Genomic DNA, 17,756 nt, shown 5'->3' on the forward strand with positions numbered 1-17,756 from the left:
TATTTTGCATTTGCATTTCCTACCAGCATATGGCACCGGGGCATCCTTGTCTAGAGCTACCAGCGGAGGGTCCAGCAGCACTGTGTCCATGTTCTCTGTGATCACTCCATGATAAGAGGCTTCTATCCATGGCTTGTGCTTGTTGACTGTGAAAAGAGGAGGAAGGATGGCATAAATGATACTGTCTTAGTTTGTATAGCTGTACTTGAGAAATTCAATGCACATTTTGGTCACAGTATTACTGCAAAGACATAGTGTAGCCATTTATACATTGCCCTAACAAGTAAAAGATCCCTGGATCCCAAGAGGAAATTCAAATCCCATTGGGAGTACATCAGGGAAAGCAAAAAACAAAAACAAATACAGAGCTGCCTGCTATAGTGATGCCTTGTGAATAAGGGAGGAGCAGAAAGTAACAGCATTACTGCAAAGACTGGTACTTTCATTAGTACAATGCTCTGTTCATTCTACAGTTTATGACCATGTTTATCATAATGCAGTGAGTCACCTCAACAGACAGACTCAGAATGAGAGACGCAAAAGGATATAACCCTCCACTGGAGTGTTGCTTTTTCACAGGTGGCAAAAAGGAGCAATAAAAGTCAAGAAGCGAATAGTGTGGAAAGAAAATGTTGTTTGTTGGATGGAATTTGTGATTCTTTGTTAAAGCATTGCAGCAAAGCTGTAAACTACACTTTGACTTCCAGTACTGTGCTGTGCAAAAGTTGCGAGGTCCCCCTTATTTCTTTTCCAGCCACACTTTCTTGTAATTCTTAAAGTTGTCTTAAGCAAAAGTTCTACAGACTTTCAGAAGATCCTTTTAGGTTTTTCTCTGCACATTGGCAACTTTTTCACTCATTTTCAGACCCAAACCCCCAACCCTTTACAGAGTAATTTGTTGCTGCTGTTGTTTTGTTTTAATTTTATTTGTCACATACACAGTCAAACACAGTACGATATGCAGTGAAATGCTTATTGCTTTTAAAGGAAAAATAACCTAACTAAAGGGATGAACCAGTGCGGTGTCTACGCCTAATAGTTAATTTAGCAAAAAGAAAGAAAAATATCTTTAGGAACTGTTACTGGCAGCTTGTTGCAAAACACCATCATTTGTTTGCATTTCATTAGCTGAATTTACAAAAAAGGGCAAACATAACACAAATTGAGAGGCATAAAATTGTATTTTCATACTAACAAGGTGATTCCCAAAGTTAGCTTTGCCAAAAGCTTAGCATAGCTTAGCACTGTGTGCATCATCTCTTTTAAAAATTGAAGGAAACTGAGCAAGTGGAGGACAAAAGAAGCGCCATCTTAAAGTCATGTCCTTAAGAAACTGTGAAAAAATCCAGCAAAGACCTGACATAGAACATGAGAGATGCATCTGGCCCTTCAGTTGATCCACCTATTATCAGCCAAAGCCTCATCAGAAATGGTCGAGGTGGAAGGCTAACTGTCAAGAAGCCATTCTTAAAGAAGCAAAATAGTGAGAAAAAGCTGAGGTACGCCAAATTTCAAAAGAACTGGACTTAAAAAATCAATGACAACAGATCTGAAGGAATTGCCCAAGAAAGTTCTGAAGAATAACAATATTTGGACATATTGACTTTCAAGCTTCTTACAATTGTCTGTTTCCCTGTTTCTTACTCTGTGCATCTCTATTTATTACTATACAATTTCTAGTATAACCACCATGCTGCAAATCACAGGTTAACACAGATCACAATCACACATGCAGGAATTACTGATTTCTTTAAATTGGACATTCTTCTGCTTCATTGCAGCAGGACCTCACAAATACACAGACACCAGCGTGGCACAAGAAAAACCATATGCGCTTGGCCACTTTTGTGTATCCACACACACATACTGCATCTCTGGTGCACAAGTGTGAGTCCCTGCAGGGAGCTGGGATGTCAACCTGAGCTTTCAATCCATTGAAGAGGAACACTTTGTCTCATGCCAATGAGCAGATGACATGTCCAGCTGGCAGTGATTTAAAATGCATCAAACTCTTCCTAAAGCTTTTTCGCCACTTTTCATCTGTTTGAACAAATCTTAGTAGTTTTGTCCTACTATCCCATTTTCTGCCCCTGCTTGTCACTGAATTGAGAGGACAGGGTCAAAAACTAGAAAATAGGTCTGAACAAAAGAAACACAAATTTAAAGCAACACATTTGATGTGAAGGAGAAAAAACCCAGAGACAAACACACTTTAAGCTTGTGACAAAAGAGTGGCTTATATAAAAGCCTCTGGAACAAGTTTACGGTGCTTTCGAAGCTTTATTTTTAGATTTATAACATAAAAGCAAGACCTAAGAATCTTCATCTACATGACCTTTTGTGTTAACTCTTCGTCACATTTGTCTTATAATCTTTCATTGTGCTGCCAAGGATCTAATGTTTCTAGATGGCACTCCTACCATGCTGAGAGAGAGTACAGAGTGGATCATAAGCAGTGAAAAATAACCACAAGGGATGACATTATTCATGGAAGAAGTGTCATCTTATGCTCATGCAGTAGATAGAAAGCACTGCAGCACACAGCATGACTCTGCTCTGCTGGAATGCGAAAAGAGAAAAGTGGAGGTCTGTTTTCAAGTGGTATTTAGGTATCTTTACTTCAGGAACATTTTACCTCTAATGCTGGATCCAATGGTGCATTAACCAGGACATTAAAACACATACACTTTTATGTCCTAATGCAGGTACAGCCTGATCCTTATGTTTTTCAGATTTCCTTGGATTTACTCTTCTGTGTAAAATTACCATAAAAAAGTAGACATGAAATGAACTGAAACAATGTTACAGAGAGACTCTCGAAAGTCATGATAATATTAAAGTGAAGTGCTGAGGTGACTATAAAAATGAGCAGTACCAAAGTGATTCTTCATTCCTGTGTGCCTGCACTAACCATGCATAAATACATATTAATCCATCATGCTCACACAGCATTTCATTTACATTTGAAGATGTCTTCAGTAAGTCTAATAGCAGCCCACAGCCAGTTCAGTTTACTCATGGATGGCAAGTTCAATTTCTAGCTCAAGGTCTTACATTTATCCCAAACAAATTGGGTGGTGGTTGACGCAGCAGAGCTGGGAGTTTTTAAAGGTAGTCTGATATTGGAGCTATATATTAGCAAAATAGCACACATCAGACCATGGAAATGGGCTATTACCAATACTGGCTTTCATGACATGAAGTACTGTAAAGCCATTAGTGATGCATTTAAAGTATTCATCCTTGACATCCTTGTACTGAGCCACAGTAATGAAACAAAAATTGCATTCAAAGAGAAAAGAAAAGAGTCTGGAACAACTTTCTAGAGAAGATCAGCTAAACTACAGCAGCAGCTTTCTATAAGACAATTTCTCAAAGCTGAAAGCAATAAAGACCTGTCTATACTCTCCATTTATGTGTGTTCTTCCAATGTCAATTTCATCGCTAATCCAAGTACCTTGTTGCACAGGAAAAGCACAGGAAAATAAAGATTGTACATTAACACAAGCGGTGTTTCCTTTTTGCTTGATGAGCTGCTATAAACAAACATTGGCTCAGATTCTTGCTGTCATGTAGTCACAGTTTTTCATCCGTAAAAACGTGTCGACGTATCATTAACTGTGTGCATGTGAATCTGCAGTCCAGACTAGTACACACACATATACAAAGGCAATTATAAACTGAGCTAAAAGGGCTCACTTCTAAGCCAGAAAACAGGGACAGACAGCTGTTTTGATTATAATACTCAGTAGTTGATTTTGGAGGACATGTACGTACACGCTGGGTTTTTTTTCCCCAATGTTTGAGCAATTTCTCCACAAATTTAAGCAAATATTATTGTTGTCATATTCTAGAGTCACCACCTACTTCCTGATCAAGTTCACAGTATATCAATATATCTAATTATCTAATATATCACATGGCAGCAGTTCAGTGAATTTAAGTATGTAGGCATGGTTGAGACGACCTGCTGAAGTGCAGACGGGAAGAAAGGTGACTTTGAACATGGTGTGGTTGAGGGTGCCAGATGGGCTGGTCTGAGTTTTTCACAAACTGCTGATCTACTGGGATTTTCCCCACACATCCATCTCTAGGGTTTACACGTGTTGAAAAAAGAGAAAGAATAAAGTGAACAGCAGTTCTCTGGTTGATGCCAGAGGTCAGAGGAGAATAGCCAGGCTGCTTTGAACTAACAGGGAGGCAACAGTAACTAAAACAACCACTTATTACAACAAAACATTGCAGAAGAGCATCTTTGAATGTTCACACGTGCAACCTTGACGCATGAGCTATAGCAGCAGAAGACCACACGCGGTGCCACTCCTGTCAGCTAAGAAGTGGAAAGTGGGGCTATAGTTCTCACAGGCTCACTAATATTGGACAATAAAAGATTGAAAAAGTGTTGCCTGGTCTGATGAGTCTTGATTTCTGCTCTGATATTCAGGGTCAAAATGAACATGAAAACATCCTGGCTTGTATCTATAGGTCAGACTGCTGGTAGTGTAATAATATGGGGGATATTTTCTTGGCACACTTCGGGCCTCTTAGTACTAACTGAGCATTGTTTAAATACCACAGCCTACCTGAGTATTGCTGCACTATGTCTATCCCTTAATCACCACAGAGTACCTATCTTCTGATGACTGCTTCCAGCAGGATAACACAGAGCTAAATATCAAACGACTGGCATGAAAAATCAAGACAGTTAGTTGTCGAGCTCCTTAAAATGGTATGTTACGGCACAAAGAAAAAGTCAGTAGTTCACCAAAGTCAGTGGGATTCATGCTTTGCATGTCTAAAATTAAGTTAAAATCATTGTAATAGGCCTGGAGCCCAGACAAAAAACAGTGAACTGAACAACTGAGAGACAGACGCTGCCATCCCCAGACTCAGGCTTCCCTTTAATAAGGTTACATGTGTCAATGGTCACAATGTGCATGGCGTCTTTGGCCACTTCCTGAGATCCATCTGCAGCCATTACAGAATTAGACTTCACATTATGGAAGACTAATTGACTTACTAGAGGAAACAGTCTTAAAGTCGATCTGTGTGTTTAGAGCATTGTATAAAATCTGATATGACAGTAATATAGAGACAGACACAAGAAACAAGATAGTGAGTTCCTGTAAATAACATTAGTGGAAAAGATTATTAACTTGTATCCATCCTGCTATTGAAATCAAAATATCTGTTGTGTTGTCTTCCCCTGGTCACTGAAGCTCATGAAAATATATTACTACAGGGACACAATTGGATGATAATCTATATTTAATTTAAGTCCCAGCTCATATTGTAAGACACTGCGTTAGCGTGCCAGTATTGATCAGTTTAAGTCACGTCAAATCCATTTCTTTTCACTGTGTGTTTGATTACAGGTGAAAGACATCTTTCCTTTGGCGACAGTAGAAAAAAAGGCGAGACTACCAAGAGGTGATAATAATGATAAGAAGAAGTATAAAAGCAGTATAAAATAAGTAGGAGGGCAATACAGATAAAATGAAAAATGCAGAAAGGGATTAAAATGAAAAATGTCTAAGATGGCTTTTACTGATTCTGGAAGGCTTATTCTCTCATTCAGGACACTTTGAATCTGAGGAGCTCCTTTTAGATCTGAGACTTGGTAAAGCTCCTATCAGAGAATCCAGACTGGTTTAGAGTTCATGTGTCTATACAGGAGGAGCTGGCTTAAAATCTCACTCCAACACTGCCCGTCATCGGTGAGGAAAAGTAGAATAATACAAAGATAAAGTAATAAAGTATTACCTGAATGTGAAAACAGAAAAACAAATTCAAATTGAGAGCTAAGAAGAAGAAATTAAAAGGGGGGAGAGAAAGAGATTGACAAGAGAAAAGATAACAGGAGTGGCAGGCAGGAAGGTGGGGTGAGGGAGAAAGAGGGGCAATAAAGTGGTAAAAGAGAGGACAGGCACAGACAGACAGAAGAATAGACTGCTGCCTGTACAACCTTACAAATGTTTCCATTTATTCTCCTATTAAATTATTAAACTGGATTCCTATAGGATGCACTTCCAGAATAACAGCGCCACGTCTCTCGAAGAAAGAGAAGAGGCTTCTGAGTAGGCCAGGTTTTTAAAATACATCCCTGGCATTAAAAAGAAACTGATTATCACTTATTGCTGTCAAAATAAATTAGACTGAGTCTGTTAAAACGATTTCTGATTACATTTGTTGGGGGGGGGGGGGGGGGGGAAGTTCTCAACTCTTCAAATTGTAAAATACTGTTTAAACTATACATTAAATCAGATTTAGTGCTGATTTAAATACATTGCTTCTTTTTTTTTGCCCCATCACCCTGATTCTTGCTTCATTAACAGAACAACAACAAAGACTCGTATCCAATTATTGTTAACTGGCTTCATGTTCATTTTACACAAATTAAGGAGCATGCAAGAGCATGTTATTCATATTCTTGCACAAAAGAAGATTACACATTAATTACCCACCTTTGAGAAAACAGCAACGCTGAGACTCTCCCTGACACCACGAGATGTAGCACAATATTTAACACTGTCTTTTAACTCTTGCTTTCTCTAATGAGGCAGTTAAACAAATCATCTTATTTTACTCTTTTATAGCGATGTGTCCATGTGGGAAAGTGTTTATGATGCTGTTAGTTTAACAGTAAAAGCGGGCAGAGAATTAAAACTGTGGACTCAGAGCTTTTCAGCTTGGTTAGAAAGTGATAATTGCTTCAGCGTTGAACAGTGGATCTCATTATATCACACTTCTAACAGTAATTGATGGCAGCTTAATAGCTTAGATATGTAGGAGTTTATGTCTGCTAGTAATAACGCAGCATTAGCAGCCATGATAGACCAGTTCAATCAAAGTCGTTAGTGTGCCTGAAAATATCCACAAAGTTACATTACCTTTATGTATATAATAATACACTTAAAATACTTAATTCATTACTTTATTTTATTATTATGATAAAAGATAATGGACAATATTATTCATATTTTGTATATTTTTTTATTTTCATTTGATTATTTTTCCACTTTTTGAGGAAAAAGATTAATCTTTTTTGATTAAAAGGCAACATTTGTTGCTTACCCCAAATCTGCAGAGGACTTCAGTGTCTTGCATCTCATTACTTTAGATTTACAGCATAAAACATTTGAAATATTTTGTTTTGGCTCAAACTAATAGCTCATGTGGTACCTGCAGCTAATTAAAAGGCCCTGTTAAAACACTACCTAGAGTAAACATTACACAAAGTTAACAATAGCTTGGTTCAGTTTCAATTAAATTCATTGTGCCGATTCGCAATACTCATCTCCAGAAACTTTATACTGCAAAACACATTATAGGAAGAAATCATGAGCAAGTCCCAGATGAGTTTAGCATCTAGAAAGAGCCCCTTCATGAGCTCATGACACACCAACTCCGATTATAGTTCATTCAGCTGCGTATGTAATACAGTACTTGTTTGCTAATATGTTTTCCAGCTATCTTTAGGTTTAAACTCAGGTTTTCTAGTTACACAAAGGTGATAGTGTCAACACTGAAACGCTATTGATCTTTTCCTGCAGCTAAAAATAACAGGTCCAACATTATCTACACCAGTTCGACTGCTTATTCTAATCAGCCTATAGCGTGTCAACTATTCAATGCTTTCAGACACATAGAGATGGTCAAAACAACCAACTAATGTTCAAACTGAGGATCAGAATGAGAAAAGGGTGATTTAAGGGACTCCGACCTTGGATAGCCGTTGGTGCCAGACGAGCTGGTCTGAGTATTTCACGAACTCCTGATCTACTGGGATTTTCTCATACAACCATCTTTATAGAGAATGGTATGAAAAAGAGTAACTATTCAGTTCTCTGGGTGAAAATGCTTTGTTGATGCCGGAGGTCAGAGCATAATAGCCAGACAGCTTTGAGCTGATAGAAAGGCAACAGCAACTCAAATACCAATACAAGAGAATCTGCCAACACAACATGTCCAACCTTGAAGCAGACAGGTTGCTGTATAAAAAACACACCGCGTGCCATTACGGCTTGCTTGAGCTAATGAGTCTGCTTCAGTATTCAGATGTTTGAGTCATAATTTGCTGTAAATAACATAAAATCCTGCCCTTTTCTTTCAGTGGTTTAGGCTGGTGGAAGTGTAATAGTGTGGAGGATGTTTTCTTGGACTTGGACTTTGGGCCTTTTAGTGCCCACTGAGCATCGTTTACATGCCACAGCCTACCTGAGTGCTGCTGACCATGTCTGTGCCTTTATGACCACAATGTATCCATCCAGCAGGATAACGAACCATGTCACAAGGCTCAAATCAGCTGGTTTCAACATGGCAATATTAAAAGAAACAGCGACTGTGTGACTCTATCATGTCCATATGGACCAAAATCTGGGAAGTTTTCCAGCACCTTGCCAGAAATATTCCAAACCAGTACTAGCAAGTGCTCAGCGAGTGTATTTTAACTTCTAACCTCTGACCCCTCCTCTTCTCTGCTTTGACTATTGGACATGGCATTACTTTTAACTTCACATGTACATGAGAACCACAAAACATGGTCACTCTATTCAAAAGGCATGTCATAATATATACTAATACCTGATAGTTTTCATAGCCTCAGCAAGTCTTTAATCATTTGAAACTACTTGGAAATGATTGCTAGTGTTTCACCTCTAGGAATATATACATATAGTTGCACTTCCTATAATAAGATTTCCCCATAGGTATAACATTCTTGGAAAGTATTCAAACCCAGAGGGACAATACACAAGCAAAATGCATTACTTGGTATGTAAATTAAGCAACTCAGAGATTTATCAGTGGGTTCAGGAGACAGCTCTTGGAAACACCGACACATAAACGAATGCAAAAGTTAAATTCAGAGAAGGGAACAGCACCAGTAGATTAGACATAAGAAACTCCAATGCCAAAGAGACAGCATGACTACATTAGGTCTATAAGTACTGTGAGCATCGGCGGTGAGTTTTACAGTCCCACTGCTGAAGTGTAAGCTGCAGTTAGCAAGTACAAAAGTAATTAGGCATATTGACTGCAGCATCTAAGCTGTGCACTCAAAGCAAAAGTGGGTCGTAGATGATCAACGCTTCATTTTCAGAGCATTAATTCTCCTCAGTTGCATTCTCTCAGGACCTTTCTGCCTTGTACAGTTGGATTTCCAGGCAATATTGTTGTTTTTTAGTATTGTTGATTTTTCCTTAACTCATTAAAACAGCCATAAACTCTAGTCTCCATCAACCAGAAAACATAAACTCCCCCACAACAGTAGTTGTGAATACAATTAGTTCACGGAAATATTGATCGGATTTAGCTGTCCCCACAATTCCATTAAGACAATGTGATGGTTGCTTTCAAGTCTTAACAGCAGTATGTGAGATACAGATGTGCCATAATTGCTCTGTAACACACAATCCCTTCTCTGTCTGCTGCTGACTTCATCAAAATGAACTGATACAGGGGGAAAAAAGCCTCTTATTTTCTGCACACAATGCCTATAGGCATTCAAAAGAAACAACTGAAGAGTTGTGGTATTTGGACAGATGATTGTGCGATTGGAAAATAAAATAAAATGATAAATTTAACTTGAAAATGATGAATTTGAGATGAAAGGTTTCAATTTCTGGAGGATCTAAAAAGTGTGCAGGACCCTATGGAGAGATTACAGGGAGTGTGTCGGTGGGGTTATTTTGGAGTATTTTTGCTTCAAACAATTATAAAAGAGATAAATGAGATAAAATGTTGCTATGCTGCATTCATATCTTTTGCTTTGCCCGTACTAGAAAACCAGGGCACCCCTTTTCTTTACAGTGGACTGCTTCTGCTAGTCTTTCATTTATCTAGAGGAAGCAGAAGTTGCTATAAAGTTCAGGTGAACCTATGGAAAAACTGCAATGCTTCCTGGGCCTCATCACCCCCGTCTGCACCTGCAGACCTTCCATTATAGATGATGCAGCGAGGACCACATGTTACCCATTTGGGAAAGCTTGTTGTTTGAGCCTCGTTCCTCCCCAGATAACCCTATGGCCCAACAACCTCCACTGTTATTTATTCTCATTGATTTATTTGGCTTTCAGCTGAATTGCATTTTAAATTCAACTGTTAGAGAGAGAGAGTTTACAAAGTTCAACGAATGTGATATTTCCAAAGTTAATGAGTAATCATGACCTCAACACTGCCCAAATAATAAGTAATATAATTATAGGTAAACATGAATATGTATTTGTCATAACTGAGGATTCCTAGTGTGCAAATCTAATGAAATAAAATATTATTCACTTTTTAAACAGAAAATAGAAACCACTGCTTTTCATGCTGGCAATATAATATTTACCAGTCTAACCACAAGAAGCAAAAAGGTACACCACAGACTGAAGGCCAGCCTTGACGGTAAAGACCCAAGGCATCAAATGACTATAAAAAGCATGGCACATAAGATGCTAGGCATCGTAATCATTCAAAACCCAAGCAAGCAAACCTTCAACTTCATGAAAGCAAGCCATCTGTCTGAAAGTTTCAGGGTATCTTGGAGGTCAAAGCAGCTATCAAGCCAGCTTCTGTATGTACTTCATCATAAATACCATCGAGCTCTGTGCCAAAAGGATATGATCATCATTACAATTTAAGTTAACATTTGCTTAATGTTTTAGTTACTTTAAGCTGGGGAATTTCAGGACACTGCAGAAAGATAGATACTCAGGGGATCTCAAAATGCCAACTATTTGCCTTTAGAGCGCTTGGCATTCACTACAGGGAATATTAAGCCTCGCTAAAAGAAACTCAGTCTTCCTGCCTTCCAGACCCACACTCACTAATAAACCCTATTTGTTTTCTTTCTGCTTGCGCCTTGTTATTAATCATTTGTTGATTTACAGTATAATGAGAGAAGGAGGGAGCACGTGTTAAATAATCAACAAAGGCCGACTGATTCGTTTTTGCAGGAAAACGGAAAAGATGCAGCGCTCTGAGTGACAGCACACTGACGATTAGTTTCACGGAGCGGGCCAAGGAAGAGGCACAGGGCAAGTATTGAAAAGTGAAAGTGGAGTGGAGGACAACAAAGAGATAACAGAGGAGGGGATGAGGACAGTGGCGGAAGGAGAAGGAGGGAGGAGGCGATATCTCCATTAACAGAAAGCAGCAGGAGACGAGAGGAGCCACGGTGAGGAGGAATGGATGGCAGTGTGACGGACCGGATTCAATTAGAAACAGTTCCACTTTTGCAGACTTTGGATTCATGTGATGATCAGCCAACATAAAGAGTCTACAGTTTGCACTTAGTTCAACACCCTTCAAATGCAACAATCTGCTAAACGTCAAAAAACGTTAAATGAAAATTTCACACCTTGACTGGCTGGAATGAATGATTCCTCCATCTGTTCAGGCCTAGATTTGCACATTCAATAGAACTTTTAAGCCTGCTTTCCACTGAAGGTTTGAAAAAACGTGTTTCAGCACTTTTAAATGTGGTGGACTGGTTACATTTTCCACTGTGAAAAAACAAACAAACAAACCCCCCCCCCCCCCCCCCCCCCCCCACACACACACACACACACATGGGACAACAAGGCGAATACGAAATGCCAGCATATCACAGGAGTAAACTCATTTCATTTCCTGGTTCTTCCTGGTGGAAGCATCAAGTTTGCATTACCAAAATCACTCGCAGGAATGTAATTCTCTTGTGAGTCTTTTGAAATCATGGGTTTCTGCTTTGTTGAGGTGTTTTGTGTTGCTGTCAGCAAGGCCATTTCAGTGCAGACATTTTCTGAAGTTGTGGGGTTTTTCTTTGAGGAAAATAGAGGCTGCTGATGCTTCAAAAAATGCACTGACTGACGCAAAACAGGCCAAACCGTCTGGCCTCTCGTTCACATTTTGTTACGCTGAATAATAACTTTTATTTCCTTTCTTAGAAATATTATAGAAAAAAGTGATAATAACAAATATACCAATGTGTTTTAACCTCAGTTATAGATGCCTGGGAAGAAAAAGAGTTACAGTTGTGAACTTATTCGAAAACCCAAACAAAATTATGATTATATCACATGTGCAGAACACTTTTATAATCAACTAGCAGGCTCCACTGTGCCATATAAGCTCACTGATCACCACAAACGAAACAAAGTCTCCCTGCTCTGCCAGGATAATCTGACATTTAAAACTCCGAGTGAATCCACTCATGAAAGTTGTACTCCGGCAGACATCTGTTTGGTTGCTGCTGCTCTCGTCCTTTTTAGTGCCGATTTACACTTTAGAGGCATCAGCTGTGAGTCTGACTGTCTTGATTCTTGCCGTCTGTCTCAGATCTTTTGTCTGTCACTGTCTGCTGCGGTAAATATGTGATCTAGAGCCATTTAACCGTGGCTTTACTTTGCTTGCCGTCTCTCATTCTCACTACCTGTCACTGTTATCAGGGAAAAGATGTGAACCGTCAGTCTGATCATTTTGTTTGGGGTTTTTTCTTCCTGAGAAAGGTGAGGGCCACAAACCTAATATTTAACATACATTGGAAATCCATGTTTACAGGTGGTGACAGATTTTAAAAATAGAGCTGCCAAACATTAAAATTCTGAACAAACTTAGAATCATTTTCTGGGCTTGGAGCTTCATTAACAAACTGTAAGTTTGTCAAACCCTTCCCTGCATCCCTCAATTCAGAAACATTTTAATAAAAGGTCAGCACGATCACATGAGCAAACTTTAGTACTAGACTTTAATTTTACTCCATAAGCTCTTTTCCCGTGGTCCCTCGCAGCCTACCTGTAGTGTAGCAGACCTGCACTCACACACCTTCCACTCACAGAACAATGCTGGTGTTAATTGTCCAAAAAGAAAATCTAGTGACAATGTCATTAATTTGGCAACAATGAAAAGAAGTAAATATTTGAATAGTCTAGCTCTAATGTGATTTAAGACCAAGAAAAACGCAGCAGACAGCACTAAAGTGTTTCTTAAGGATTTTTTTAAAATTTAAAAACAAAGTGTACAACAGGAACTTAACTAGCCACCTTCAACCTGCTTCCTTGTGGCCTGTCAGTTCAGTTTCCTTTCGACAATCACCAAAATCTACACGCCCACCAGAGGAATAATGGATTGAAAAGAGCAGGAAGTATGTTACATATGTCCGGGCAGCAAGATGTCTGATTCAATTACAGCGAAAAAATCTGTTCCAATAGTGCTCTAACAAGAGGGAGCAGGAAATTACTTCCACTGGTGTCCTCAATACAGCTCATAGAGCAGTGCAGTGACTACATGAGAAGGTCTCAAAGGGGTTAGTCTATTCCCTTTGTGTAAAAGATGAAAATACATCCTAAAGCTACCACTTCCTATTCTTCTGCAAAGAGCATGCAGTTATTTTTGGATTAAACAGTATAATGCACATGACATTACACATGCAGTTAATTATAAAATGATCTCCAGTGTAAATGTGAATATTTCTCCGGAGCTGCTGACTGCTCGCTGTTGTAATAAAAATTAAATTTGCTGTCACGGGTCATGTGGGTGCCATTAGAGCGATATAAAAAAAATGTGTCCACAAAGCATCCTTCTCAAGGAAACAACACGTTCCTCGGCTTAACTTGAGACATGCTTTTTTTCTATAAGTTTATCCATCCATATTCAATCAGATTTCAAAAATATGGGTGGAATTCCTTCAGAAGGCACATGTCAGCTTAAAGGACTTTAAATATAAAGGTGTAACATGTGGCTGGAAAATAGTTGCAAATCCACGTTATGGTACTGTGGATAAAGACTGAGAAATCACCCCAGGGAGGTTAAAGTTGCTGGCAGAGGCACTTTTAAAGCGAGAGAAAAGCTTTAGTCATGGCTGAAGGAGCCTATAAGCCCCTCTAGAAAAGTACGAGTGTGAAAAACAGTTACTTTCCACAGAGGACTCATTTCGTACGCACAAATGTGCATGCCAACACACCAACACACAGTAACTTAACAAAACAGACTTAGTAAATACTGCACCACTGGGAAAGAAGGGTTTAGAGCTTTTAAGTACAATTTTAGCACTATTTCTCAAAAGTCTTCTGGTCATAATTATGTGTAATGGTGTCTTTTTTTCAGCAAAGGACTAAAATAATCAGCGTGTAAAAAATTTTTTTCCTCCCTGTCTCATTGCTGAGCAACACGCTGATGCTGAAAAACAGAAAATGGACATTGATTCAAACTAAGCTGTCAGCTTCTCCCTCTGTGTGCGAGCGTGTGGATTTTATTTCACTTCTGCTGTCCTTTTTAAAACCTACACACCCTCATCGTGGAAATTTGGGACTTACATGCTGAAGACCTGTCATGATAATAAAATCAGTCTGGAGTTCACTGTTAAGTTAAGCAATACGTATTGGCCCTAATTTGGGGAAAAAATATGAGTGAAAGAGACAGATCACAGTGTGGTGCGGTTAGTGCGTCTTCTAAGCTTGATTTGATCAAATTTAGAAGACGCACTACTTAATATTTTGTACCACAGTGACTATAATGAACAAACACAGTTTTAAAATTCTCAGTGTAGAGAGACAAAATAGTAAAACTCATTCCATTTTATATGGGAAATACTAAGAGAGACATGCATTACATAGATTTTACATTAAACTGACTGAAAAGTTATCCAACTTGCATTTCAAACAAACGTTTCTGTCACTTCTGACTGATTCGTGTTTGCTTGGTTTCTTTCATTTGAACAATAATCAGCCTACGCATTTGACCCCTGGGGCCTAATAGCTTGGGGGGGAAAGCATTTTATAGGCAGAATAATTACAGTCAGAGTTAATGCAAAGATGAAAGAGAGCACAGATTGCCCTGCTCAGGCCAAAAATGTTTCAACTTCAGCAAATAAATGAAGCTTTAGGTTAGTGGAAAGGCTGGTGATGTGTTTAATATCTGTAAAGCTGTTTGGGTTTAAAAAAACTAAAAACAAGGCAAAATCCTTAGGTTATTGTCTAGATCCTGAATTGATCTGGAGAGAAAAGTACTCTGAATCACTCCGACATATTCACGTATTGACCCTCACATGATCCTGGTACAGTCTCCTCTAATAAATCACAAGTTCAAACAACACAGTCAGTGTCACAGCCACACAGTCGCACATGCACTGCAGTCCTAACGTTTTCTAGACATTACCAGATGAAGGTACATGTCAAACAGGCCGATATGACTGTCTGTCTGATGCACAGTAAATACGCAGGGAGTGAATGTGTGCCACCTCATGACCGCTCTAAATGCCAATACTGGCCAAAATACCTACAGTGGCAACACTACAAAACAGACTTCTGACGATGTCTCAACTTGGATCTGCAGACATTGTTGGATATTCATGTGTGAAGGAGACGTCAGTCAGCCATCTGACAGATACAGAGCATCCTGCCTCATCTAGTGAATGAGAATGAATGTTATGACCTAGAGAGACAGTCCACTTGGTGACTTCCTTATCATTAATCTGTAATGCACTTAAGCACATTTCAAAAATCAGTATAGTGCTGGGCATGTGTCCTGTATCTACAAATGCTTGGTCATGTGTTGTGTGTTGGTGTTGCTATGGATATGCGATCCAAAAAGGTAAACAAAGGTGACCACCGAGACCAATACAGGTATATTTAATGATTTTATTTTTTTCTTGGAGAAGAAGTATTAAGTTTTAACCTGGTTTCAACTCTGTGCTTTTTTTATGTTCACTTCAGCACTACTTGTTTTCCAAAGGCCCATTTCTCCATGCTTTCATAATAAACACTGCAGATACTATGTGGAGCCATTAGCACTGGATTGAGGCGCACACTATTGGAAAACTATTTTCTTAATCTGTTAATAAATATTTTAGTATTTCCTTCGCTCTCTGTCTCCCTCTCTTTTTATACCTGTACTTTATGCCTCCAGAATACAAACACACAGGCTAACTCACACAGCCTAAGGCTACATCCAAACCACCATGGTAGAAAGAACCTGGGGTGATGGCCTATTGACTGATAGAGTTCAAGCAGTCCATGTAAATCTTGGTGGTTAGCCAGTCATTTCAGCAACAGCCTTGGGCAAACTTCTACTACTCTGTGTGTGTGTGTGTGTGCGTGCGTGCGTGCGTGCGTGCGTGCGTGCGTGCGTGCGTGTGTGTGTAACCTGTGTTCTTTGCTGCAGACGGATGGAAAGCCCAGAAGATTGTGAGGGTGACTGGTAGGATGTATGACGCAGATAAAATGGGCCAAAACCAAACAGCACAACAGACAGAACCTATTGTCTGCTCTGCATCAGCGCCGACTAGCATCAGAGTTTGGGTGAAAGGGGTGCTGCATTCATATATGTAATTAGTATGGCAAAACACAGTGGTGGTGTGTTAAATAAAAAGAGTATAAATTGTAAATGGAATTGAAGGAGAGCTTGATGAGTAAGTGGAACAGAGACCAAGAAAGAAAAGGACATAAAAATGAAAGTGAATGTACAGTAACTGCAAAGAGACGGAAAGATTGGAGGGTGGGGGGATTTGTTACGGACCAGAAGCTAGAGCAGCAGATAAATCACCACCACCTCAGGGCACCAGAAGGAGGGGAGGGAGTTCAAGCTATGCCTCATGTTTTTAGATGATCCAATAGATGATGCAAAATTTAATACACAATAAAATGTGGACAAGGGAGACATTATTCTGATGTCTAGTCCAATCCAATTTTATTTATAGAGCACCCTTTACAACAAAGTCTGACAAAGTGCTGTACAAAGTGCCAAAACACTGCAGAAAAATCATCAACAACAACATTAAGATTAGGACGTGTTTTAAAAATCGCCATCCTAACATGTGCGGGGGGATCATACCACAATTTAGGGGTAATAACTGAAAAAGCTGAACCCCCCCTCTCGGTTTTCAGCTGGGTTTTTGGGACTGACAGGAGCAGCTGATCCATGTAATACAAGACAACTGGATCACACTGACATCCCTGACTTCTAACCTGAAACTGCCACTGATCCAGTTATTATACATTGTCAGGTGTCACATGAAAAGAGTTAAAAGACTAGGATTATATATAAAAATATCAGGAACCCTCGTGTCATAGCAGTAAGAGACTTCAATCTTTTTACACTATCTTAAGTAGACACACTGATACATTTAATCCATATGACCACATGCTGCCACTACTCCCTTTAGCCTTAAGTACCAACACAGATAAGAGCACACACTATTAGGGCCTTAACCTCAATAGAGGATGACGCACACAAACACTCTCTCTCACACACTGGCGCACAAACACAAACCAGTAGAAAACTTAATAGGCTTGTGAATGGACCCTGCTAGGTCAGTAAAAGACTGCAGACTGTTTGTGTACACTGTGTTTGCCCGAGACGTACACATGCCATTATTCATCCCCTTTCTCAGCAGGTTTGGCCTTTCATGTCTGCATAATGTACAGAAAGGTCCATTAATCCTTATGTTGATAGTAAAACTATATGGCAAATCTATGGGTTTATGCTGCCACTGCACTAAAATATTGTATACAAACCTCCAGGCAGTAAAACCCTTTTTATTTTGATTTTCATATTCGGTACAAAGAAGAACCAATAAAAAGAAAGTGTATTTTGCAGTTGTTGTTAAACAAGTTCAAGTTTGCAAAGATGGCCAATGCCGCCTTGTTTCAGAGCCATTTGTGGAATCCCACAAAGCACCGTACACTTCTAGTGTAACTACCCTTTCTGCAAGTAACCTTTTCTTGTGTAGCCAAGTCTACTGACTCTAGCTAAAGTGTGATGACAGGTTTTCTTCAGCCATATGCTAATGTTAA

The 17,756-nt window shown here is 39.3% G+C and overlaps 1 protein-coding gene across 1 annotated transcript in view; it reads right to left on the reverse strand.

Moving 5' to 3' along the window:
- Positions 1 to 17,756, reverse strand: part of LOC308383447 (calsyntenin-2-like) — a 167,682-nt gene that overhangs the window by 81,173 nt on the left and 68,753 nt on the right. The window contains exon 2 of the mRNA XM_080861410.1: positions 24 to 146. Within this exon, the coding sequence (XP_080717536.1) occupies positions 24 to 146 (123 nt within the window). The remainder of the gene's footprint in view (positions 1 to 23; positions 147 to 17,756) is intronic.

Source organism: Rhamphochromis sp. 'chilingali' (assembly GCF_963969265.1).
Source record: "Rhamphochromis sp. 'chilingali' genome assembly, chromosome: 16".
In the NCBI taxonomy this organism is placed as follows: Eukaryota; Metazoa; Chordata; class Actinopteri; order Cichliformes; family Cichlidae; genus Rhamphochromis; species Rhamphochromis sp. 'chilingali'.